At 43.5% G+C, this 24,706-nt stretch overlaps 1 protein-coding gene across 2 annotated transcripts in view; it reads right to left on the reverse strand.

Annotated features, from left to right (window-relative positions):
- col2a1a (collagen, type II, alpha 1a) overlaps positions 1 to 24,706 on the reverse strand; it is a 54,311-nt gene that overhangs the window by 2,982 nt on the left and 26,623 nt on the right. For both annotated transcript variants that reach the window (XM_083768408.1, XM_083768409.1), the window contains exons 18-52: positions 23,422 to 23,520; positions 22,587 to 22,631; positions 22,144 to 22,242; positions 21,221 to 21,274; positions 20,983 to 21,090; positions 20,544 to 20,597; positions 20,019 to 20,117; positions 19,348 to 19,401; positions 18,778 to 18,876; positions 18,521 to 18,574; positions 18,350 to 18,403; positions 17,926 to 17,979; positions 14,943 to 14,996; positions 14,614 to 14,658; positions 14,404 to 14,502; positions 12,361 to 12,468; positions 11,959 to 12,012; positions 11,647 to 11,700; positions 11,445 to 11,498; positions 10,957 to 11,010; positions 10,494 to 10,601; positions 10,159 to 10,212; positions 9,403 to 9,456; positions 8,743 to 8,904; positions 8,435 to 8,542; positions 7,677 to 7,784; positions 6,499 to 6,552; positions 5,839 to 5,946; positions 5,633 to 5,686; positions 5,388 to 5,495; positions 5,189 to 5,242; positions 3,872 to 3,979; positions 1,844 to 2,132; positions 1,162 to 1,349; positions 363 to 605 (exon numbers count right to left, since the gene is read on the reverse strand). In XM_083768408.1, the coding sequence (XP_083624534.1) occupies positions 363 to 605; positions 1,162 to 1,349; positions 1,844 to 2,132; positions 3,872 to 3,979; positions 5,189 to 5,242; positions 5,388 to 5,495; positions 5,633 to 5,686; positions 5,839 to 5,946; positions 6,499 to 6,552; positions 7,677 to 7,784; positions 8,435 to 8,542; positions 8,743 to 8,904; positions 9,403 to 9,456; positions 10,159 to 10,212; positions 10,494 to 10,601; positions 10,957 to 11,010; positions 11,445 to 11,498; positions 11,647 to 11,700; positions 11,959 to 12,012; positions 12,361 to 12,468; positions 14,404 to 14,502; positions 14,614 to 14,658; positions 14,943 to 14,996; positions 17,926 to 17,979; positions 18,350 to 18,403; positions 18,521 to 18,574; positions 18,778 to 18,876; positions 19,348 to 19,401; positions 20,019 to 20,117; positions 20,544 to 20,597; positions 20,983 to 21,090; positions 21,221 to 21,274; positions 22,144 to 22,242; positions 22,587 to 22,631; positions 23,422 to 23,520 (3,195 nt within the window). The remainder of the gene's footprint in view (positions 1 to 362; positions 606 to 1,161; positions 1,350 to 1,843; positions 2,133 to 3,871; positions 3,980 to 5,188; positions 5,243 to 5,387; positions 5,496 to 5,632; positions 5,687 to 5,838; positions 5,947 to 6,498; positions 6,553 to 7,676; positions 7,785 to 8,434; positions 8,543 to 8,742; positions 8,905 to 9,402; positions 9,457 to 10,158; positions 10,213 to 10,493; positions 10,602 to 10,956; positions 11,011 to 11,444; positions 11,499 to 11,646; positions 11,701 to 11,958; positions 12,013 to 12,360; positions 12,469 to 14,403; positions 14,503 to 14,613; positions 14,659 to 14,942; positions 14,997 to 17,925; positions 17,980 to 18,349; positions 18,404 to 18,520; positions 18,575 to 18,777; positions 18,877 to 19,347; positions 19,402 to 20,018; positions 20,118 to 20,543; positions 20,598 to 20,982; positions 21,091 to 21,220; positions 21,275 to 22,143; positions 22,243 to 22,586; positions 22,632 to 23,421; positions 23,521 to 24,706) is intronic.

Consider the following 24,706-nt stretch of genomic DNA (forward strand, 5'->3'; position numbering starts at 1 on the left):
GTATCGTTTATTTCCGTTTTTTGTGTTTTTATTTCTTTACTGCACAGCTGCCCCCCTTTGCCAACTTGTAGACGTTTTTACTGTTCTTTATGAACTTTTAATCTGTTTAAACCAATGACCTCTTCCTACAGGAAAGGATTCCAAATAAGCCAGCTGGCTTCTTCCCTTCCTTGCATTGTATTCTTGTTCTTTGATATGTTATTGTCTATGTTTTGTACTACATGCTAAATAAATAAACCTAAACCTAAACCTAAAGAAACATGATCTGTAGTGTATTTTATTTTAAGTGAACATGTTATGTTCCGCATGTTGGCGCCGTGGCGGGCGCCATGACGGGCGCCGTGGCGGGCGGTTCTCCTCACCTTGCAGCCGTCCTCCAGCACGCCGTAGGTGAAGCGGCTGTTGCCCTCGGCGCGGATGCTGACGTCGTTGGAGCCCTGCAGAAGCAGGGCCTTCTTCAGGTTGCCCGTGCTGTGCTCCATGTAGGCCACGCTGTTCTTACAGTGGTACGTGATGTTCTGGGACGCCTCCGTGGACAGCAGCCTCAGGAACACCAGCTGGACGCTGGCGGCGTTGGCCGCGGGGCCCTCCTGGGCGTAGTTGAACTGTGGGGCGGGGCGAAGAGAAGAGCCGATCGGAGGCGTTTAATCATCAATATAAGCACGTTCATGAATTGTAAATGGTGCATTTACAGTATATAGTGCTTTTATCCATTTATATAGTGCTGTTATCCACAGCGCTTTACATTGGGTTGGAGGCACCAACGTGCACACCGCGAGCAATCAGGGGGTTTAGAGTCTTGCTCAAGGACACTTCGACACTGACTCTGGGGAAACACAGGATTGAACCAGGAACCTCACGGTTGCCATCCAATCCATCCAGCCTCTCTACTGGCCACTCTACCCCTGAGTCACTGCCGCCCGCCATCATAAAGAATTGATACCAAGTCATATTCAGATCTACTAGATCACTGGTAACCAACCACTAACCCTCGTCGTTTTCAGGTTTAGGAACCACTGGACTAGATGGTCTCATTCATATCAATTGATTGACTGTTACATGGTAGAAATCCAACACGGTGAATGGATGGATCATTTCAGAACCGCAGAGAGGAGGAGATAAACTACTGTATAGACAGCGTAGCACAAAATGTGAACCTACGTGGAAGCCTCCGTTCATGGTCTCTCCGAACCAGACGTGCTTGCGCTCCTTGCCCTTGCTGGTCCACCAGTTCTTGCGCGGCACCTGGCCGATGCTGGGGTAGACGCAGGTCTCGCCCGACTCCATGTTGCAGAAGACCTTGATGGCGTCGGCGATGCTGCCCATGTTGGGGTCGACCCAGTAGTCACCTGCACAGCAACAGCAGACAAGAGTGTTCAGGATGAGGCCATGATTCTCCCTGATTCCCTTCAGACTATCTATCTAGCCTCGGTACCCAGGCTTTTATTTTCAAAAAAATCAAATCAATCAAAAAAATCAAATCAATCAAAAATAAATCGTACAGGCTGGGGCAGGCCAACATCTATCTCTCCACTATAGAGCCACACCCATACTGTATATCCGTTTTTGGTGTGTAAGCAATTATGCAGCCGATATATGTCTCTATTTTTAACTCTTTTCAATCTGGCGTGCCTATTTTGGGCATATCATTATAGGCAAAATAACCACAATCTGTTTTGTTTGTTTTTTGCACTCTGCAGTGCTTAGTAGTCTAGTAGCACTAATCTGGTTTTCAGACCAGTAGTCACTGATGACTGGTTTGACACGGGGATACAACTCAGTTGGGAGCATGGTGTCATTAACTAACTAACTAACTAACTAACTAACTAACTAACTAACTCACCGCTCTTCCACGTGGGGTGGCACAGCTTGAGGTCTCTGCAGGTGCGCGCGGGGTTCTTCTGCGAGCCGTCGGGGCTGCGGAGGTTCTCGATCTGGTTGTTGATGGACTTGAGCGTGGAGTCCACCTCCACGTCGTGCTGCCTCAGCGAGCTGGACGCCTCGTCGGCCCTCATGTAGCGCAGGGGGTCCGGAGACTTCTCCGACTGGGACAGGCCCGCGAAGGCCGACATGTCGATGCCGGGGCCGGGAGGTCCTGGGGGTCCGGGGGGTCCGGAGTTACCGGGAGGACCCTGAGAGTGGACAGAAGGGTTGTGGTGTCAAGACAATAGCATTGTTTGTACAGTACAGTTACAGCAGGCCAGGGGTTTTCAACCGGTGGTCCGTTGGTCCCTGGCCATGCATTAAAAAAATTATTTTTACTTTTAATAACTTACAGGAGTTCTTACTGTATGGTGTGTGTGATATGAAATGTGAGTTTACCATAATCACAGTAATCCTTAATCATATTACATCATATTCAAACAAAATCACTGTATTTTATTAAATATTATATTGATATTATAGCTATTTTCTCCAGCTCCCTGTGGTGCATGAACCCCCCCACCACTATTGTGAGGGGTGGGTCTATGATGGACCCGCCACGCACAATAGTGGTGGTCCCCAAGTTGCTCTTAGTCAGGATGGTGGTCCCTGGGTCAAAATCAGTTGAAAACCCCTGCAGTAGGCCTATAACAGTGTTTATGATGATGTTTTTACAGTAGGCCTATAACAGTGTTTATGATGATGTTTTTACAGTAGGCCTATAACAGTGGTTATGATGATGTTTTTACAGTAGGCCTATAACAGTGGTTATGATGATGTTTTTACAGTAGGCCTATAACAGTGGTTATGATGATGTTTTTACAGTAGGCCTTATAACAGTGTTTATGATGATGTTTTTACAGTAGGCCTATAACAGTGGTTATGATGATGTTTTTACAGTAGGCCTTATAACAGTGGTTATGATGATGTTTTTACAGTAGGCCTATAACAGTGGTTATGATGATGTTTTTACAGTAGGCCTATAACAGTGCTTATGATGATGTTTTTACAGTAGGCCTTATAACAGTGGTTATGATTATGTTTTTACAGTAGGCCTATAACAGTGGTTATGATGATGTTTTTACAGTAGGCCTTATAACAGTGGTTATGATGATGTTTTTACAGTAGGCCTATAACAGTGTTTATGATGATGTTTTTACAGTAGGCCTATAACAGTGTTTATGATGATGTTTTTACAGTAGGCCTTATAACAGTGGTTATGATGATGTTTTTACAGTAGGCCTATAACAGTGTTTATGATGATGTTTTTACAGTAGGCCTATAACAGTGGTTATGATGATGTTTTTACAGTAGGCCTATAACAGTGGTTATGATGATGTTTTTACAGTAGGCCTATAACAGTGGTTATGATGATGTTTTTACAGTAGGCCTATAACAGTGTTTATGATGATGTTTTTACAGTAGGCCTATAACAGTGGTTATGATGATGTTTTTACAGTAGGCCCTATAACAGTGGTTATGATGATGTTTTTACAGTAGGCCTATAACAGTGTTTATGATGATGTTTTTACAGTAGGCCTATAACAGTGTTTATGATGATGTTTTTACAGTAGGCCTATAACAGTGGTTATGATGATGTTTTTACAGTAGGCCTTATAACAGTGGTTATGATGATGTTTTTACAGTAGGCCTATAACAGTGGTTATGATGATGTTTTTACAGTAGGCCTATAACAGTGTTTATGATGATGTTTTTACAGTAGGCCTATAACAGTGTTTATGATGATGTTTTTACAGTAGGCCTATAACAGTGGTTATGATGATGTTTTTACAGTAGGCCTATAACAGTGGTTATGATGATGTTTTTACAGTAGGCCTTATAACAGTGGTTATGATGATGTTTTTACAGTAGGCCTTATAACAGTGGTTATGATGATGTTTTTACAGTAGGCCTATAACAGTGGTTATGATGATGCGTGGTCACTCACAGCAGGTCCGGACTCTCCAGAACGTCCACGGGGTCCAGCGGGTCCGATGGGTCCAGGTGTTCCGTTGCTTCCATCTTTACCTGCAGGTCCAAGAGGTCCAGGGGGTCCCTGCACACATACAGCAATAATACATTATGATAGGGGGTCCCTGCACACATACAGCAATAATACATTATGATAGGGGGTCCCTGCACACATACAGCAATAATACACAAGTAAGACGCGCAAACGCGTGAAGCGAACGCAGCTTGTGTGTGTGTGGTTGTGTGTGCGTGTGTGTGTGTGTGTGTGTGTGTGTGCGCGTGTGCGTGTGCGTGTGCGTGTGCGTGTGTGTGTGTGTGTGTGTGCTACAGCTGCGCCCTGTGTGTGTGTGTGTGCTACAGCTGCGCCCTCTGGTGGCGGGCGGGTGGTGTAACAGTGGGACAGACACACAGACACACACACAGACACACAGACATTCAGCCCTTGCTGTCATAGTAAGTGGCTCACTGCGTTCGCAATTATGATAGGGGGTCCCTGCACACATACAGCAATAATACATTATGATAGGGGGGTCCCTGCACACATACAACAATAACACATGATGATATTATTTTTCCATCATTTTCATTACGATGTATGCCGCTGAGCTCATTCCAGCCTGAGATAGCGCTCTGTCTTCTTCTGTCGTCATGGAAGGTAATTAATTACAGCTGTCCGCCTTATCACAGTGGTGGCTAATTAAAGCACACTGGCTTTCATTGTCTGTACTTTCCTGGCGGACCTTTTGCTACATGTCACTCCCAGCTGACTCTCTCTCTCCTTGTTTCCTGTCTCTCTCTACAGTCAACCAGGGCAAGACAAGCCTGTGGGATTTATTTTTCTCCTCACTATAACAAAGACAGCGATGAAGGACATAGTTATAGTGCTTGGTGTGGACTGTGGTCGGACCTGATGTTCATGCCATCGGTCGATTGATCGATGACTAACACAGAACAGTACATTGTCTTGCTGGTGTTGTTCTTCTGTTTTTCCCCTAGGATTGTCATGTTGTTTTCACGTGTACTATATTGTCACTGTTTATGTGGTTTATTAGCTGTACCCTATAGCGTTACTAGAAGCATTACTAGAACACTACTGTACCCTATAGCGTTACTAGAAGCATTACTAGAACACTACTGTACCCTATAGCGTTACTAGAAGTATTACTAGAACACTACTGTACCCTATAGCGTTACTAGAAGTATTACTAGAACACTACTGTACCCTATAGCGTTACTAGAAGTATTACTAGTAGAACACTACAAAAAGACTTGAACTGAATCCTGGGGAACTCACCTTGGCTCCGGAAGGTCCGGCAAGTCCGGAAGCACCGGCGTCACCGGCGGGACCCTGTTGGCACAAACGTGATGTTAAAACCCGGCAGAACCGCTACAGATACTGTATGTATATGATCATGCGCTACAGATAATGTAACCTCACATAGCACCCCAACATGTGGGCGCTGCCGCTGTGAGCGAGCGAGTGAGTGACTTACTGGGGGTCCGGGAAGACCCTGCAGTCCAGTGAATCCACGGTGACCCTTCTGTCCCCTCTCTCCTGTCTCGCCGGCCTCTCCCTTGTCTCCACGTGGTCCTTGGGGTCCCTGGAAAATACACATTCAGCCATGAAAAAAACGATTCAGCCATGCAACAAATGGCACCTGTCTGTGCATATAGTACTGTATAGTGCTAGTCTATTCTACAGTATAACAGCACTCTTCCTCATGTGATTATTACTCACAGCCATGCCTCTAGCTCCAGCTGGTCCCGCGGGTCCTGCAGGTCCTTGAGCACCCTGAAATACAAGTGTTTGTTCTCTCAATTAATCACTTAAACAACACAGGAGTATGACTACATATACAATAGCCTTAAGCGGTGAAGGTTATATATCATGTTAGTTCAGCAGCACAGCATGTGTGTGGCTGTAACATGTTACATGCTACTTACACCATCTCCTCTGTCTCCCTGCTTGCCCAGAGGTCCGACGGGGCCAGGGGCTCCGGGGGATCCTGGAGCTCCAGGTGCACCAGCGGGTCCGGTGTTACCGCGCTCTCCCTACAGGAAGACACAGAACCATGGGTTAGGGACGGGGTACAGGCCCATGGGTTAGGGACGGGGGTCGAGAACAGGAAGACACAGGCCATGGGTTAGGGACGGGGGTCGAGAACCAGTCACTCAATCGATTCCGAAGTTGTTGAGAGTCGGAATCCAATAAGGCTTTGGCTTCTGTTATCAATTCTCGTGTAAATGCTCTTGATTCTAGCGGGAGCTGGCGTGACGTTCCAATGACATGACTCTCATGTCATTGGAATCAAATCACTGGCACAAACATATTTCGTTCTAATAAAGCTTTAGGCTCTATTAAATTGCCTGCAGATTACAGGTAAAAACAAGGAACATGGATTTGGTGGGACGGGGATGGGACGGGGACAGACAAACAACTGTTCAGTTCAGTCTTCTCCTTGTCAGGTCAGCAGGTAACCAACAAATAATCTACACAGCGAGCACAACATTTAGACTCTAGAGGCTATATTGCCATCTGTGAATGTCAAATAATATGCTGATATGCAGCCTGGCTGAACTGGGATCAGTTTGGTGTGTAATCACCTTGACTCCTGCAGATCCATCCCTGCCAGGAGGACCATCTGCTCCAGCATTACCCTGTAACACACGCACACGCACACGCACACACACACGCACACACACACACACACACACACACACACACACACACACACACACACACACACACACACACACACACACACACACACACACACACACACACACACACACACACACACACACACCATGAAATGCCAGGTCAACACCACATGCTACACGTTTCGTCATCATATGCAACTTGTTCATGCTTTTCAATGGAATGAATTTAGTACATGTATTATTATTAAAGATATCAGCAAGTATACAGTATTTTGCATAGTGGCATTGTAATACAGAATTATGGCTACAAGCATAGCACAGATAAGTCAATGTGATTATTTTTGTAATACCAATGTGGTTTGTATAATTATGGGAGGTCTAAACCAACAGTAATACCAATGTGGTTTGTATGTATATGGGAGATCTAATCCAACAGTATATTATATATATTATACAGTATTATGTATATTATATATTGTATATGGGAGATCTAATTCCATAGTCTGAAAAGACATGTTTACATTGTCTTGTGTACATTGACTTGAATTCATCTTCTTACTATGTATCGGTATTTGACAGAGGTGACTCAGGTGAGTACTGAGTAGTAATGAGTACATTTACTTTTGAATTGTATTTGTGAGTGTACCTTTCACGTTTACAGTACCGTAATATATTTGTGAAGAAAAAGTGTTTCACTGCTTTACATTGGGGCAAATATAAAGGAGTAATAGTACAGTGGCATTTCATTCTGCTTATTATTTCTTTAAATGCACATTCTGTCTGTTTGTCTGTCTCCGATAGTCTTCAGCCATTCTTTTCCTATTTGACTATCAATTTTAATTCTACATTTTAGGCATTTCAATTGCATTCTGATTATTTAAAACGATAAACGATCAGATTGTGTGAAGTGACTCAATACTTAAGCAGATCTTTCCCACTTCTACTTGAATCATTATCATTTTGAAAGTAACAACAGCATAGTTTTTGGCTCCTCTGCTCAACTCATTTGACAAATAAACTTGGATGTACTGTTGCCTCGGTCTCATCGTCCTGCTAAAAGGTTTTTTTTTTACATTTTGTTGTGTCTACTGTATTTCTGACTGTTGGTGTTGCTTTCTTACCTCTCTACCAGGCTCTCCAAGAGGTCCTGACAGTCCAGGGGGTCCTACGGGCCCAGGGGCTCCACGGTCGCCAGCAGCACCAGTAGATCCCTGCTTACCGGGCTCTCCCTGAAACACACCACAATACACACTGATCAGAACCAGTAGATCGCTGCTTACCGGGCTCTCCCTGAAACACACCACAATACACCCTGATCAGAACCATCAAAAACTTGTAATAGGATCAATCAGCTAAAAGAGGAGATTTAGCTAGTTTTGCAAGTCAAAGCTTACTGTAAGATTACGGTCGTATCACATGAGTTTTCATAACACAATTCTTACATGGCCCTCACTGTCTGTATAGCCAAATATTGTGATATGACTAGATTGGACAGATAAACAGATACACCATCCTGTGAGTGTTAGTTAGTCTAACTGAGTGTTTGTGTCAAGTCTAATTCACACTGAGACCAACAGCTATCTTTATTCATATAACTGAATATCATACAGTACAATGTATGGGTATTATATTGATATGGTGAGCTTGGACCAGATGTGGACCAGACCCCTCCACGGAGCCCACCCTGTCTATCTCTCTTCTATTCTTTCTTCCTATTCCCCCTCTAGCTACTACTCCAGTCAAAGTAGATGTAATGCCTACAATCTCTACAGGTCCTAAGTGACTCTTCCGTTCAAAAATGTCCTACTTTTGAGGCGTCCCCTGCAGTTTAAAAACATTGAGGGGTTTGAGAACCCTTGGAAGTAAAGCAGAGACTTACAGAAGGTCCAGGGAGTCCAGGGAAACCTCTCTCTCCACGCTGACCAGGCAGACCAACAATACCACGAGATCCAGCCAGACCCGCAGGGCCTCCGGGACCATCTGGACCCTGTAGAGACACACACGCACACACACACACACACACACACGCACACACGCACACGCACACATGCCAGGTCAACACCGCATGCTACACGTTTTGTAGTGTTTCGTAGCTTTAGTTTTGTGCTAATATAGTACAGTAATGTAATGTATAATAACTGAAACAGTGGATGTATCTATAGATGATAAGCTTTATGTGGGACTCACAGCGGGACCGTCCTCTCCAGCGTCTCCCTTCTCTCCGGGGGACCCGGCGGGTCCACGCAGCCCAGCGTCTCCAGCTCTGCCGTGGGTTCCGGCGTCACCGCGCACACCCTTAGGGCCGTCTTTACCAGAGGGACCGCTAGGGCCAGCAGCACCGGGGTTACCCTGTAACCACAGAGATATTAGTTATAACATCTATAACACCGGGGTTACCCTGTAACCACAGAGAGATTAGTTATAACATCTATAACACCGGGGTTACCCTGTAACCACAGAGATATTAGTTATAACATCTATAACACCGGGGTTACCCTGTAACCACAGAGAGATTAGTTATAACATCTATAACACCGGGGTTACCCTGTAACCACAGAGAGATTAGTTATAACATCTATAACACCGGGGTTACCCTGTAACCACAGAGATATTAGTTATAACATCTATAACACCGGGGTTACCCTGTAACCACAGAGAGATTAGTTATAACATCTATAACTAGTTATAACATCTATGGAGATATGAAGAGTGAAAGACATTAACAGGATATTCAGAGGTAAGCTTTAAAAGGACATGAACTAAGGGGGGAGGGGAGATACAATCAGTGACATACATAGATAGACATCTTTGATTGATTAAAACAAAATCACACTCATGTAAACTCACGTTGGGACCAGGAGTTCCAACTCGCCCAGCAGCACCAGGGAAACCAGTAGCACCCTGTCAACGACATGAAGGTCCACATTATACCAGATATCAGATTATACAGTACCAACAAGAGTCTAAATTATACCAACTAGAACTCAGATGATACAGAACCAACAAGAGTCTAAATTATACCATTGACAGTCATATTTATACCAATTAAGAGTCCGAATCATACCAATGACAGTTGGGATTGTTGTAGCCATAAAGTATGTACAGTACACAGTACAGTGTACAGTACAGTACAGTACAGTACAGTACAGTACAGTACAGTACAGTACAGTACAGTACAGTACAGTACAGTACAGTACAGTACAGTACAGTACAGTACAGTACAGTACAGTACAGTACAGTACAGTACAGTATTTAGCATCATACATTGTTTGGTAAATTTGGAATATATTTGAAGATCTGGAGAACATTAGCTGATCTGCAAACTCACACAAGTCTCATCACAACACATTGTGAGTTGATATTTTTGGTACACAACATTGGCGTGCAACTACCCAAGTATAACACTAGGCTTGACATCTATTCCCTGTGTAGACAATAAGTATAACACTAGGCTTGACATCTATTCCCTGTGTAGACAATAAGTATAACACTAGGCTTGACATCTATTCCCTGTGAACTAACTAAAGTATAACACTAGGCTTGACATCTATTCCCTGTGTCGACAACTAGACATGAGCAGGAAATAAAACAACAGTGACTTACAGGAGCGCCCTGAGCACCACGCGCTCCTTTAATTCCAGAAACACCAGTGGGTCCCTGAAAAACAAAGACATAACTATAATTAACAACATATTCGTGTCCATTTAACACCAGTCACTGGCACTTGGTAACACTTTGAAAGATAATACATATCAGCTGTTTGCTGGGTCTCGCAGAGCAGAGCCGGCTGGATGGCTATAGGCTAGCAGTGTTTTTTTTGCCAAATTTGGCATTAAAAAAAATATGAATTTCTAAATTCTATTGAATATCTTAGTTACAATGAAATTGAGTTGACATGTTTGCTTAAATCAGGTCTGCCTGACATGCTGAGTACCCACCACAGGTCCAGGGGCCCCTGAAGGTCCCTGGGGGCCAGGAGCTCCACCATCACCCTTCTGTCCACCCTCTCCAAGCTCTCCCTTGGCACCAGGCTGTCCATCTGCACCCTAGAAGGTACACAATTAAAGACAATTAAAGACATAATTGTGTAAATACTATTTACATGTGACAGTGTGTGATAACAAATGTGGCAAAGTATGGCATGGCCATTTTTTACTTTTGATCTCAGGTTATGAAATTTCTCTCATGATGAATGATGTGTCACACATTGGAATCTGACAATAGTTTTATTATACATACTTATTTCAATGATCTCAAATAAATCTCAAATCAAAATGCAGATAAAAATGCCGTCAAAGATCTGATATCTCACAGCTATCACAGCATGCGGAGCGGAGCTGAAATGTTGATTTGCATGAACAGTTTTGAACAGATAACACAGAGGATTGTGGTTTTACTCACAGGAGGTCCAGCGAAGCCAGCAGGTCCAGGAGGTCCGTTCTCCCCTCGGTCACCCTACCACAGCAACACAGGACAGTCAATACGAGCTCCATATATGGAGATCCAAATATGAAATATGAACAACATGAACCCTAACTATAGCATCCATGGCGCGTGACATCATTGTACCCAGAAGTCAGTTTGTTATGCTATTTCTTTAGCTACAGTGACGTTACACCATAGTATGTGTGAATATAGGGGAAGGGAATCAATGTCACATGAGGTGTGTTGGAGGTGAAAACAAAGGTGCTTCTTCTATTGATTTGGACGATCTTTGTGGGGTTTTGTCAAACTCATTAGGGCAAACAACACTGTTTTTAAGAGTTGCTTGTGTGTTTCGAACGAGAGCGGCCTTTGACCTTCAGAACAAAACCATTCCTTTATAAAAAGACAACAACCTCACTACTCACTACATCTAGTAGATGAAATGGAATGAATAAATGACTTACAGGGGCACCACGGGCACCAGCAGCACCAGTTGGTCCAGAAGGTCCAGTCTCACCCTGGGAAGGGAATAAACACACATTAAACACCAGCCATTTCAAGGGAACACGGGTCACAATATTCAAACTATGTGGATCTGAATACAAAGTTGATCAAACCGCCAATAAATGTGATATGGCTGATGAAAATGTAATGTAATGTTCTCACCTTAGCACCGTTAGGACCAGCAGGCCCGGGAGGACCAATGGGGCCGGTCAAACCCTGATGACATCACAGGATGGACAGGAGAGAAGATACACAAAGAGACAAGTGGTGAGTGATCAGATTCATCTGTCATTGAAGCATCAACATCACAGAGAATCTGTCTGGAACCTTCCAGCAGGTTGTTCTGCAGCTCTTTGAAGAGATGGTTACGCTCCTCACAGTCTATAGACTATATATATAGTCTATAGACTCCTCAGAGTCTATAGGCTAAATATACAATATGTAAATTGGTTTAGTGGTTTAATTGGTACTCACTCTACCACCGTCCTTTCCAGCAGCTCCTTCAGGTCCCTTCTCTCCGTTGTCACCCTGTTAGACAGAGAGGATGGAGACATTCTTACTCAATGTTTTGGCAATTCTAATAAGTTATAATATCGGGGAATAACTTTGAATTGCCGTGCCTTCCGCATGGTGAATGAACTCGGCTGAACTTCCGACGACTGTAGAATAACGTTACTCACCCTGTCTCCCTTAATAATAATAATATAATATATAATAATATAATAATGTTACTAACCCTGTCTCCCTTGGCTCCGGGGATAATGATGTAATAATATAATATATAATAATATAATAACGTTACTCACCCTGTCTCCCTTGGCTCCGGGGATAACGATGTAATAATATAATATATAATAATATAATAATGTTACTCACCCTGTCTCCCTTGGCTCCGGGGATACCACCAGCTCCTCTCTCTCCTGGCATGCCCTGGAGGCCGGGGGGGCCCTGGGCTCCCTGAGAGCCAGCAGGTCCAATAGCTCCCTGCAGGGTGGAAGAGAAAGAGGTGCTTCTGGATTAGTATGAATGTATTGTCTTATTATTATTATTACTACGATGACAATGAAAGGCGTTGGGAGTTGACTGTCCACACTGTTATTTAAACGTGGTCTTTATGTTGTGTCCGGGTAGCTCAGTCGGTAGAGCTCTCGCCTTTGGACCACAAGTTCATGGGTTCATACTCAATCGAAGGAGTAGCACGGTTTGAGTGTGGCAAGTCGGGTGGTGAGTACTGGGAGTTGATGGTAGGTGTGGCGCTCCATCCCAGCATCCATCTCCCAGGGGTCTATAGCACATTGTAACGGGGACAGACTCCATCTCCCAGGGGTCTATAGCGCATTGTAACAGGGACAGACTCCATCTCCCAGGGGTCTATAGCGCATTGTAACAGGGACAGACTCCATCTCCCAGGGGTCTATAGCGCATTGTAACAGGGACAGACTCCATCTCCCAGGGGTCTATAGCGCATTGTAACAGGGACAGACTCCATCTCCCAGGGGTCTATAGCACATTGTAACAGGGACAGACTCCATCTCCCAGGGGTCTATAGCGCATTGTAACAGGGACAGACTCCATCTCCCAGGGGTCTATAGCGCATTGTAACAGGGACAGACTCCATCTCCCAGGGGTCTATAGCGCATTGTAACAGGGACAGACTCCATCTCCCAGGGGTCTATAGTGCATTGTAACAGGGACAGACTCCATCTCCCAGGGGTCTATAGCGCATTGTAACAGGGACAGACTCCATCTCCCAGGGGTCTATAGCGCATTGTAACGGGGACAGACTCCATCTCCCAGGGGTCTATAGCGCATTGTAACGGGGACAGACTCCATCTCCCAGGGGTCTATAGCACATTGTAACAGGGACAGACTCCATCTCCCAGGGGTCTATAGTGCATTGTAACAGGGACAGACTCCATCTCCCAGGGGTCTATAGTGCATTGTAACAGGGACAGACTCCATCTCCCAGGGGTCTAGTGCATTGTAACAGGGACAGACTCCATCTCCCAGGGGTCTAGTGCATTGTAACGGGGACAGACTCCATCTCCCAGGGGTCTAGTGCATTGTAACGGGGACAGACTCCATCTCCCAGGGGTCTATAGTGCATTGTAACAGGGACAGACTCCATCTCCCAGGGGTCTATAGTGCATTGTAACAGGGACAGACTCCATCTCCCAGGGGTCTATAGTGCATTGTAACAGGGACAGACTCCATCTCCCAGGGGTCTATAGCGCATTGTATCAGGAACAGACCCCATCTCCCAGGGGTCTATAGTGCATTGTAACAGGGACAGACCCCATCTCCCAGGGGTCTATAGTGCATTGTAACAGGGACAGACCCCATCTCCCAGGGGTCTATAGCGCATTGTAACAGGGACAGACTCCATCTCCCAGGGGTCTATAGCGCATTGTAACAGGGACAGACCCCATCTCCCAGGAGTCTATAGCGCATTGTAACGGGGACAGACTCCATCTCCCAGGGGTCTATAGTGCATTGTAACAGGGACAGACCCCATCTCCCAGGGGTCTATAGCGCATTGTAACAGGGACAGACTCCTGCGTGTTACCGGCTGATACCGACAATAAGCCACTCCCGACCTACTTACTTAAGGACTGACTCTCCACACTGTTATTAAATGAGATCTTTAGGACCGACTGTTATTCATGTGTTATTATGCTGTTCAGACTTGATCAAAACCGGTCTGATTCCAATCTGGATTATAATCTGGATTATAATCTAGGATAGGACACAAATGTGATTTGGCTGACAGTCTGAGTATGGAGGACAAACGAAACACCCGGACAAGACGCTACACGCTACACAGTCGGACACGGTTGATATAATGGACGGTGGACGTAGAGACGGATCTCGTGTGGCTCCGTTGTTTCGGAACGTTGCGCGTTCTTTCACAGTACTGACCTTGGGTCCGTCGGTTCCTGGCGTTCCCGGAAGTCCTCGAGGTCCCTGGAGACCCTGAGGTCCGGCACCGCCCCTCTCGCCAGGGAAGCCACGCTCACCCTGTCAGGAAACAACACAATGAGCGGGAGATACTGTACATACAGTAGCATCTAATGCAGTGGTTAAACAACAGGGTCTTGTAAAGAGACGGTCATGAACATGGACACTCACTCTGGGTCCAGTAGCTCCGGCAGCTCCAGCTTCTCCAGAAACACCCTGCAGAGAGAGATGATGTCACCATTAAAACCATACAGACTAATCTAATATCTAAATATGAGGTGTGTTCTTCTGTCAAAGCTTAAAACCATTGGAATCATCATCACACACATCATCTAAATATGAGGTGTGTCAAAGGTGTCAAAGGTGTGTCAAAGCTCAAATGAATGGCAGACGTAATGCAGTCATTTTCTATATCGTCATGTGGAAACCTCTTATCTCCATATTTTAACTTCTTTTAGTTTTTGATGCATTCATTATGTGAAAGACGGGTAAACTCTCACCATGTCACCGGGCTTTCCTCCCTCTCCTGGGGGCCCAGCAGGTCCAGGCAGACCCTGCAAAACAACAACAACAAAAGGTCATTAAAAGGTCATCTTCTTAAACACAGGTAAGGGTTTAGGGTCCATCTTATATACTGTATCATATCCTTAATGTCTGACATGGTTACTGCTTAAAGGGCATAGGAATCACATAACTTGAGCTGTGAATTAATTTATTTGATATCTGACTTGATTTGTATGAAGATAATTACCTGAGACTTGACTAAATTTGGAATTCTATAGTGAATTTATTTCGTTTTTTTATTTCTGCCAAATTATTTTCTTTTGTCTACCAATTTAATCTCCCAGTCAATTGATACGCAGCCAATCTCAGGTGTAGTGAACTGGACGCCTCGACACCATGGCATCACTACAATAGAAAGTAGTAATGCCACCAGGAAGTTGGAACGTCATCTGTGTTTGGGAACCCTTGTCACATCATATGGGAGGTGACAGTCACATCATATGGGAGGTGACAGTCACATCATATGGGAGGTGACAGTCACATCATATGGGAGGTGACAGTCACATCATATGGGAGGTTACAGTCACATCATATGGGAGGTGACAGTCACATCATATGGGAGGTTACAGTCACATCATATGGGAGGTGACAGTCACATCATAAGGTGACAGTCACATCATATGGGAGATGACAGGTCACAGATGGCTCATCTCAACGGTGAAATGAGCATTGTTTTACAAAAGCCTTGCTGGAGAAAAAAAAACATACCATACATATAATAGGGACTCAGGGACACAGCCAGCAATGGACAAAGCTGTTGTTCGGAATGGGTCAAAACATTTCCGCTAGTAAGGAGCCTCACCGTGAAGAACACCCTGCCAGTGAGGACACCCTGCCAGTGAGGAGTCTCACTGTGAAGACACCCTGCCAGTGAGGAGTCTCACTGTGAAGACACCCTGCCAGTAAAGGCTCATTCATAGTCTGGTGAAGTGGTGAGGTGACCACCACTCCGGTGTTGAGGTGGTGAGTAAAAACAGGGCGGTGGCGGTGGTTTTGCTCTTCACCGCGGCTCGTGACGTCACGTTGTAGTTCGGTGGTCACCTCAACACCGAAAATCCAGACTATGAATAACGCTTAAGGAGCCTCACCGGGAGGATGTAGGGTGTGGAGAGACACCCTGTTCAACAGCTCTGCTGGCAGACTGGCAGTTGCCCAGACCAACCTGTAGGTAGGAGGTACTGGTGCAGTTGTGCTATATGGACCAAGCCACAGGCCAGAAACGCAGTATCAACAGTGAAGTTGCTGCCGCCTGGTGGTCAAATGTAGGATTGCAGGAGTTCCGCATTTAAAACGCCAAGTCTTCTGCATTTGAGCACCAGAATTGGTGCTCAAATCAAGAAACTACGGAAGTAGAGCGTTCTTCCGGGTGTCTCTGCTGTGGTGGGCAGGAACTTTGAGTGACTTCTTAACTTGGGACACTTTGACTAATAAACAATGCCTTCTTGACTGGAATATCTGGATATCCTGTAAAAGTCCCAATGCCATATGCACCGAAGAGGGTGTTTGTACTAAGATATTAAGATAAGACCGGTTCTGCTCTCAACTATACTTGCGCAAGCAGAGCGCGCAAGTTATAGTTTTGCCCGGCTCGTACGCACCAACCCGCCACTTTTGATGCGTATGCACCGTCCCAGCAAATTGTGCCTGATTTGCTGGGACCAGATTACATGGTGTGTATATGTATAACTAGCTCTCAATGATGACGTAAGAAATATGTGGATTAAAGGACCCAATGCCAGAGTGTAATTGGTTTTCGATGGTGACGTAATGACGATATGTTTTAGTGTTGGGAGGATTAAAGGTAATGCTCCTGTGTATACATGTATGTAATCTGGCACCACTGCCGTATCAGGCACAATTTGCTGGGACGGTGCATACGCATCAAAAGTGGCGGGTTGGCTGGGACGGTTTTTGGCGCAAAGTAACCACAGTATACCGCTAATCAACTTACAAATTACATATACATATGTAATTGGTTGACAGTTTGTAGCGGTCGAAAGTACTTGCGCGCTCTGCTTGCGCACTAGATGGCCATTTATGGCCTACTAGTGTGCAACAAGCAAGTATGCACTCGACAGAGTGCAGTTCTAGTTTGTTCTGGCTTCACTTGACTTTTAATATTTAGGTTCGGGATTTGACTTGAGACTTGTGCTGACTTGGGACTCGAGAAAAACTGATTTGATCCCTCTGCTTAGAGGCGTGCTATTTCATCCTTGAGAAATGATTTGCATTATGCAAAGATCCCAGTGTCTGACTAATGCTCTCCAGCGCTTACTATGGTTTCTCTCTTGCATTCTATTTCTTTGATGTTTTACTGGAATTGGTTCAGGGTAAGACTACTATATTTGATATTTGATACGGTAACGTAACCTCACCTGATTGGTTCAGGGTATGACGACTATATTTGATATTAATATTCGATACGGTAACATAACCTCACCTCATTGGTTCAGGGTATGAACTACTATATTTGATATTCGATACGGTAACGTGACCTCACCTCATTGGTTCAGGGTATGACTACTATATTTGATATTCGATACGGTAACGTGACCTCACCTCATTGGTTCAGGGTATGACGACTATATTTGATATTCGATACGGTAACATAACCTCACCTGATTGGTTCAGGGTATGAACTACTATATTTGATATTCGATACGGTAACATAACCTCACCTGATTGGTTCAGGGTATGACGACTATATTTGATATTCGATACGGTAACGTAACCTCACCTCATTGGTTCAGGGTATGACGACTATATTTGATATTCGATACGGTAACGTAACCTCACCTGATTGGTTCAGGGTATGACGACTATATTTGATATTCGATACGGTAACATAACCTCACCTGATTGGTTCAGGGTATGACGACTATATTTGATATTCGATACGGTAACGTAACGTAACCTCACCTGGAAACCAGATGGTCCCGGTTGACCTTGCTCTCCTCTTTCTCCAGCAGGTCCCTAAAAGGACAGAAACCATGTTAAGAACACTGTAGAGGTCACTCAGAGGTCACTCAGAGGTCACTCAACAATGGTATTACAAACAAGTGTGAAATGATTAGTATCATAACCAGGTAATGTCACGGCTATTGTAGGGGCTGAATGTGTTTTAATGTACTGTAGAGTAACTTTTAATGTTTTTACTCATGGCTTTTAGATGTGTCAGTGAAGTAACTAACTAGGGTAAGGCAAGGTTGGCATGTGATGGTTCACTCTATAAACTTCATTGCATGCGGTGACACACTATATATCATTATCTACTATTTATAATAATTGACTATTTCTCGTGCGTGACACCAGTAGGCCTATGAATCAAGAGAATAATACTCACAGCGGGCCCAGGAGGTCCACTAGCGCCAGTCTCACCATCCTTTCCAGACAGACCCTGTTCAGAAACACAAGGAGACGTCCTTTAATATTGGGATATATACACTACCACCAAAAAATATAAATACATTTCAGTACGTATTTATTACAACAATATTCATAAACGTGTACTTACTCTGAGACCAGTACGACCCAGAAGACCCTTCTCTCCTGGCTTTCCAGGTTCACCCTGTTGGGGAAAATAAATCACATTAGATACGTTTATTATGACCTTCTAACAATCTTTAACCACATGAACCCTTGCATGAACATTATAGCGAACAATACAAGCTCACAACAACGCGCCACATCTTGGTGTGTTGTTGTGTGAGCTTGCAGATCAGCTATTTTCGGATGTCATTTCATCACAACCTACTACAGACAGACACTTACATTGGCTCCCTTTGGTCCGGGGAATCCCATCACTCCTGGCTGACCACGAGCTCCCTGAGGCCCTGGGGGTCCGGGACGACCGTCCTCACCGGCAGCACCCTAAAAGAACAAGCAGGACATCAACACTACAGCCCAGAGAGGAAGCATATAGGAAAACCTTAACCATTTAGGCCTGACGTCGAAATAAAAAAAGAGTCTTCTGAAAGAATATATATTCAAAGATTTGTGCCGCGTTTTCACGATTTTTCAAAAATAGCAGACCTACAAGCTCGTAGCACGCCACTCGGTGGCGCGCTATGAGCTTGTAGATCAACTGAGACTAAAGTTAAAAGTCAGGAACAAAGGGGTTTCACTCTCACCGCAAGACAAATTCAGGCTGCATGGTCCCAGTGCATTATATTTATAACAGGGTGCAGGCATATAACGTGACGACGTTAGTAGATTACTCCCTCCCAGTGGTGGAAGAAGTACTCACATGTTTTAATTCTTATTCTCATATCTTACATTATGCTCGGACTGAAATGTTGCATTTGTTCACAACCATGAAAGGAGGAAGGAGAGGCTACTTACACCGGGTCCAACTTTGCCTTGGGGACCAGCATCTCCGGGGCGACCAGTAAGACCCTGCAAGAGACATTCAGAAGCGCGGGCGGTGTTATTTACGTGAACATTTTACCCACACACACAAACCCCTGTTAAGCTACCTTACCCTCAAAAATAGATTCAGTATATCTGTCATAACACTACCATGATCTAATAACATTCAGACATTCAACTCTGAAACTAAACATGGGCTGAAATTAGAACTAGATAGCCTATGTTAACAATAGCTGTTACCCTGTGTTTAGCTGTTATCCTATAATTATGACACACTACATTGTTCTCTCTTCACTCCACTTCTGACTATTTGCCTTGTTGTTGTTTGTTGACTACAGTGACTTGTAACTGTAAGTCACTAATCGCCCATTCTAATCGTATGTCTGACAGGTCAGTAAGGTCTCCTGCCCAAGTGGCCAGGAGAAGTAAGAATACAATGTGTGACAGAGTCATCACTAGCAGGGCTCTATGGGTTCTCTAATGGAGAGATAAAGGTTATACATATGAATACATATGTTATACATATGAATACAATGTGTGGGACAGACAGAGTCATCACTAGCAGGGCTCTATGGGTTCTCTAATGAAGAGATAAAGGTTCTATTGGTTTTTGGGTGATGATGAGTAGTAGGGTAGAGACTCACTCTGGCTCCGGGGAGGCCAGACTCTCCTGTCCGTCCGGGGTCTCCGGTACCACCCTTAGGCCCGGCGGCACCAGGCACACCACGGTCACCAACGGCTCCCTGCAAGACAAGGAAAAGTATTAGTCAATTATTACTGTATGTCTTTCTGTTCCATGATCTGGTAAATGATGTCCTGTCAGATCTGGTAAAGGATATCGTTGCTGTCAGGCAGGAACCTCTTATTATCTCCATAGTTTAATGGTTAGTTTGTTTTTTTGTAAAGTAAACGCCCTACTTGATCATACTACAGTGTCACACAAAAGCATCAAAAGTAGCAGATCTGTAAGTGACGTGTTTCGAGCTTGTAGATCTGCTACTTTTGATGCTTTTGAATTTGAATCCTGAAAAACTAACAGTTTTGGACACATGAGGGTTTCCACGAAACAGAGACAATATCACAGATACTTTCACTGTACTATACAGTGGTAGTTAGTTTATGATATATTAATTGAATTATATTTCATGATGAAAGAAGGAGAAACCCACCTTAGCACCAGCAAGACCATCCTGTCCGGGGAAACCACGATTACCAGGAGCTCCCTGCAGGGCAACGGAAAGAAAACAGACGTTTCCACAGTCAGACAAACCTTCAGATCACTTCGTATGATGTGATCGATATCGTTATGTAGGGATGTCCCGATCACGTTGTTTTGCTCCTGATCCATTTTATATTATATTATATTTTTATAGAACACTTATGCCATATCACAATAGTAGAATATCCAAAATCACAGACGATATCCAGTCTAATATCATGATATGGATAATTATATTGATACAAGGAATGTCCCGATCACGTTTCTTTTCTCCTGTTCCCGATTCTGATAATTTGAAATTGACCGAATAACCGAAATGGGTCACGTGATGGGATGGGATGGGGACAACCCTAACGTTATGGGTTCAGATTATTCAGATTATGTCCTACTCTCTCTCCAGGAGGTCCGAGGGGTCCTGCAGCACCGGGCTCTCCTCTTGGTCCTCTCTTGCCCTCCTCGCCAGATGGTCCGGGCGCACCTTGGGGACCAGCGACTCCCTAGAAGCAGCACATGATGATACATTCAATTACATTCACCTTTTAAAGTTCAAGTACATTAATAGCAGTGAGAACAGCTCATAATGCTAGTTAGGGCATGTTTGGCCATAATCAACTTAATCAAACTCACCAGCTCTCCCTTGGGTCCAGCCTCTCCTTTGAATCCAGGAATACCAGGGTCTCCCTAGAGAAGGTGAAGATTAAAATGAACAATTATTATGATATCACATGTTGGCACCAATGCAACGACCTGGAATGATATCACATGTTGGTACCAATGATATAATGATATCACATGTTTGTACCAATGATATAATGATATCACATGTTGGTACCAATGCAGCGAGCTGGAATTATATCACATGTTGGTACCAATGCAACGACCTGGAATTATATCACATGTTGGTACCAACATGCAGCATTGGTACCAAAATGTGATATCATATTATGATATCACATGTTGGTACCAATGCAGCGACCTGGAATTATATCACATGTTGGTACCAATGCAGCGACCTGGAATTATATCACATGTTGGTACCAATGATATCACATGTTGGTACCAATGATATAATGATATCATAATATGATATCACATGTTGGTACCAATGCAACGACCTGGAATGATATCACATGTTGGTACCAATGATATCACATGTTGGTACCAATGATATCACATGTTGGTACCAATGATATCACATGTTGGTACCAATGATATCACATGTTGGTACCAATATTATGATATCACATGTTGGTACCAATATTATGATATCACATGTTGGTACCAATATTATGATATCACATGTTGGTACCAATATTATGATATCACATGTTGGTACCAATATTATGATATCACATGTTGGTACCAATGATATCACATGTTGGTACCAATGATATCACATGTTGGTACCAATGATATCACATGTTGGTACCAATGCAACGACCTGGAATGATATCACATGATATCACATGTTGGTACCAATGCAACGACCTGATATCACAGAAGAAGTCTGGTCGTATGCCAAGCGCTGCGACACCCATAGGGTGACTTACCGACTGTCCCTTGGGTCCCAGAGGACCGGTTGCTCCCTGAGGTCCGGGTGGGCCGCGGGGGCCTGGGAATCCGGGGGCACCAGCAATACCAGCAGAGCCCTACAGGGGGAGGCAGAGAGACGGGTTCAGACCTTAGGCAGGCTAATACAAAGGGTTAAAATGTAATTCAGATATAGCATGTTATGTTGACAGATGCTAGGTTCATTTGTTGACCTGGCATTCTATAGTGTATAGTTTCAATGTACAGATTATTTATTTTTCAATATTATTATAATGTTTAGACTTGGTTTACCTGTGATCCTATAGATTACTGAGGCACTACAGTGACTACGCTGTCGCTAAGCATCTGATGTACGCGTTGACCTTGCTTAATGTAAGTCGCTCTGGATTTAGTGCATCCATCTAGCTAAATGTCTACATTGTAAATGGTAGAGAATACTTACAGCAGAACCTTTGGATCCAGGGATTCCATCAGTACCGGGGTTTCCCTACAAGGAGATACACATCAGTATAAGACAATACAGATATGACGATATCTACATGAGATAGATGATCAATACAGATATGACGATATCTACATGAGATAGATGATCAGTGTAAGACAATACAGATATGACGATATCTACATGAGATAGATGATCAGAATGACAATACAGATATGACGATATCTACATAGAGATAGATGATCAGTGTAAGACAATACAGATATGACGATATCTACATGAGATAGATGATCAGAATGACAATACAGATATGACGATATCTACATAGAGATAGATGATCATAAAGACAATACAGATATGACGATATCTACATGAGATAGATGATCAGTGTAAGACAATACAGATATGACTATATCTACATGAGATAGATGATCAGAATGACAATACAGATATGAGGATATCTACATGAGATAGATGATCAGAATGACCAATACAGATATGACGATATCTACATGAGATAGATGATCAGTGTAAGACAATACAGATATGACTATATCTACATGAGATAGATGATCAGAATGACAATACAGATATGAGGATATCTACATGAGATAGATGATCAGAATGACCAATACAGATATGACGATATCTACATGAGATAGATGATCAGAATGACAATACAGATATGACGATATCTACATGAGATAGATGATCAGAATGACAATACAGATATGAGGATATCTACATGAGATAGATTATCAGTGTAAGACAATACAGATATGACGATATCTACATGAGATAGATGATGATCAGAACGAGGCTTTAAGTCACTTACAGATGCTCCTGCAGGTCCGGGAGATCCAGGGGTACCAGCCTCTCCACGGGGTCCTTGTGCACCTTCAGATCCGCGGGCGCCAGTAGGTCCAGCCTCTCCCTGAACAGGACATACGATTATTCATTATTATCATACCACTTCTCTCGCTTATTATTTGCACCCATTCTAATTGCCACATTCTCTTGTTAGATTATAGTTTAACCTGCGGCTATATCTCGGATGGGCACCAATGTTATTTAGATAGCATGATATTTAGACAGTAGGTTCATCGTTTACCTGCTATCCTATGGTTTCTTTGTAGGGTTGTAGGGTTGTAAATATGTGGCTATATATTGTTGTCGACTAGACTTCATGTTTACTCTGCCTATTCTAATATGGTACTTGTAAGTCACTCTGGATAAGAGCGCATATCTGCTAAATGCCTACAATTGTACAATTAGGTTTGGGTCAATTAGTTCAATTAGTTCTGGTCGAGATATGTTATGGACGAGAGGCATTCCCTGAGTGCTGACCAGGGCTGGATTTGCTAAATCCATACCTTTGTTTTTGAAACCTCCACATCTTGTGATTATTTTTTATGTCCCGGTGGGGATATGTTTTTTTAATCTCTGCTTCTGATGAATTAAATAAATACATGCATTTCCTTTTGGGAAAATATAGTCTGTTATGTTTGATATGTATGCTGCATATCATCACTATTTAATAATTTAATTAAAATATGTATGTTAACCACATTAACATTTAAAATTGTTTAAACATTTGACAAAGTATGTTATAGGGCTTAAAGGCTGAAAAGCACTAGATTTGTTGACGAGGCAGAATTAACAAAAATGAAAAGCATAGACAGTTTTTTCTAGCTATTTTATCAATACTTTATAGTAGAACTGCTGTATAAAAGCAATAGCAGTGCTATGTAGCTGAATTAAATGGTGATTCAAATCGCTGTAAAGGTGCCGAAATAAAAAACCAACACATGATCTCTAAATAGGTCAAAGTACAATCAGAAAGCCTGATGTAATCTACAGCCTAATCTATACATGTGCTATTATTATGTGATGGATACCTGTAATGGTAATGAATTTAGAAACTTTTTGTCTGTTTTGATATCTTGTATCTTTGTTTGGTTGTTTTTTGTTGATGATCATATATTATTTTAACATCATAAAATAGTTTAGACATCCATGGGTTCCCAAACTGTGGTGCATGCACCCCTTGTGGTGCGCGAACACCCTCTAGGGCAGGGGTGCCCACCCTTTTTTGACTTTCAAAATGACCAGCTCAACAA

The sequence above is a fragment of the Protomyctophum parallelum genome, assembly GCF_964188405.1.
Source record: "Protomyctophum parallelum genome assembly, chromosome: 7".
In the NCBI taxonomy this organism is placed as follows: Eukaryota; Metazoa; Chordata; class Actinopteri; order Myctophiformes; family Myctophidae; genus Protomyctophum; species Protomyctophum parallelum.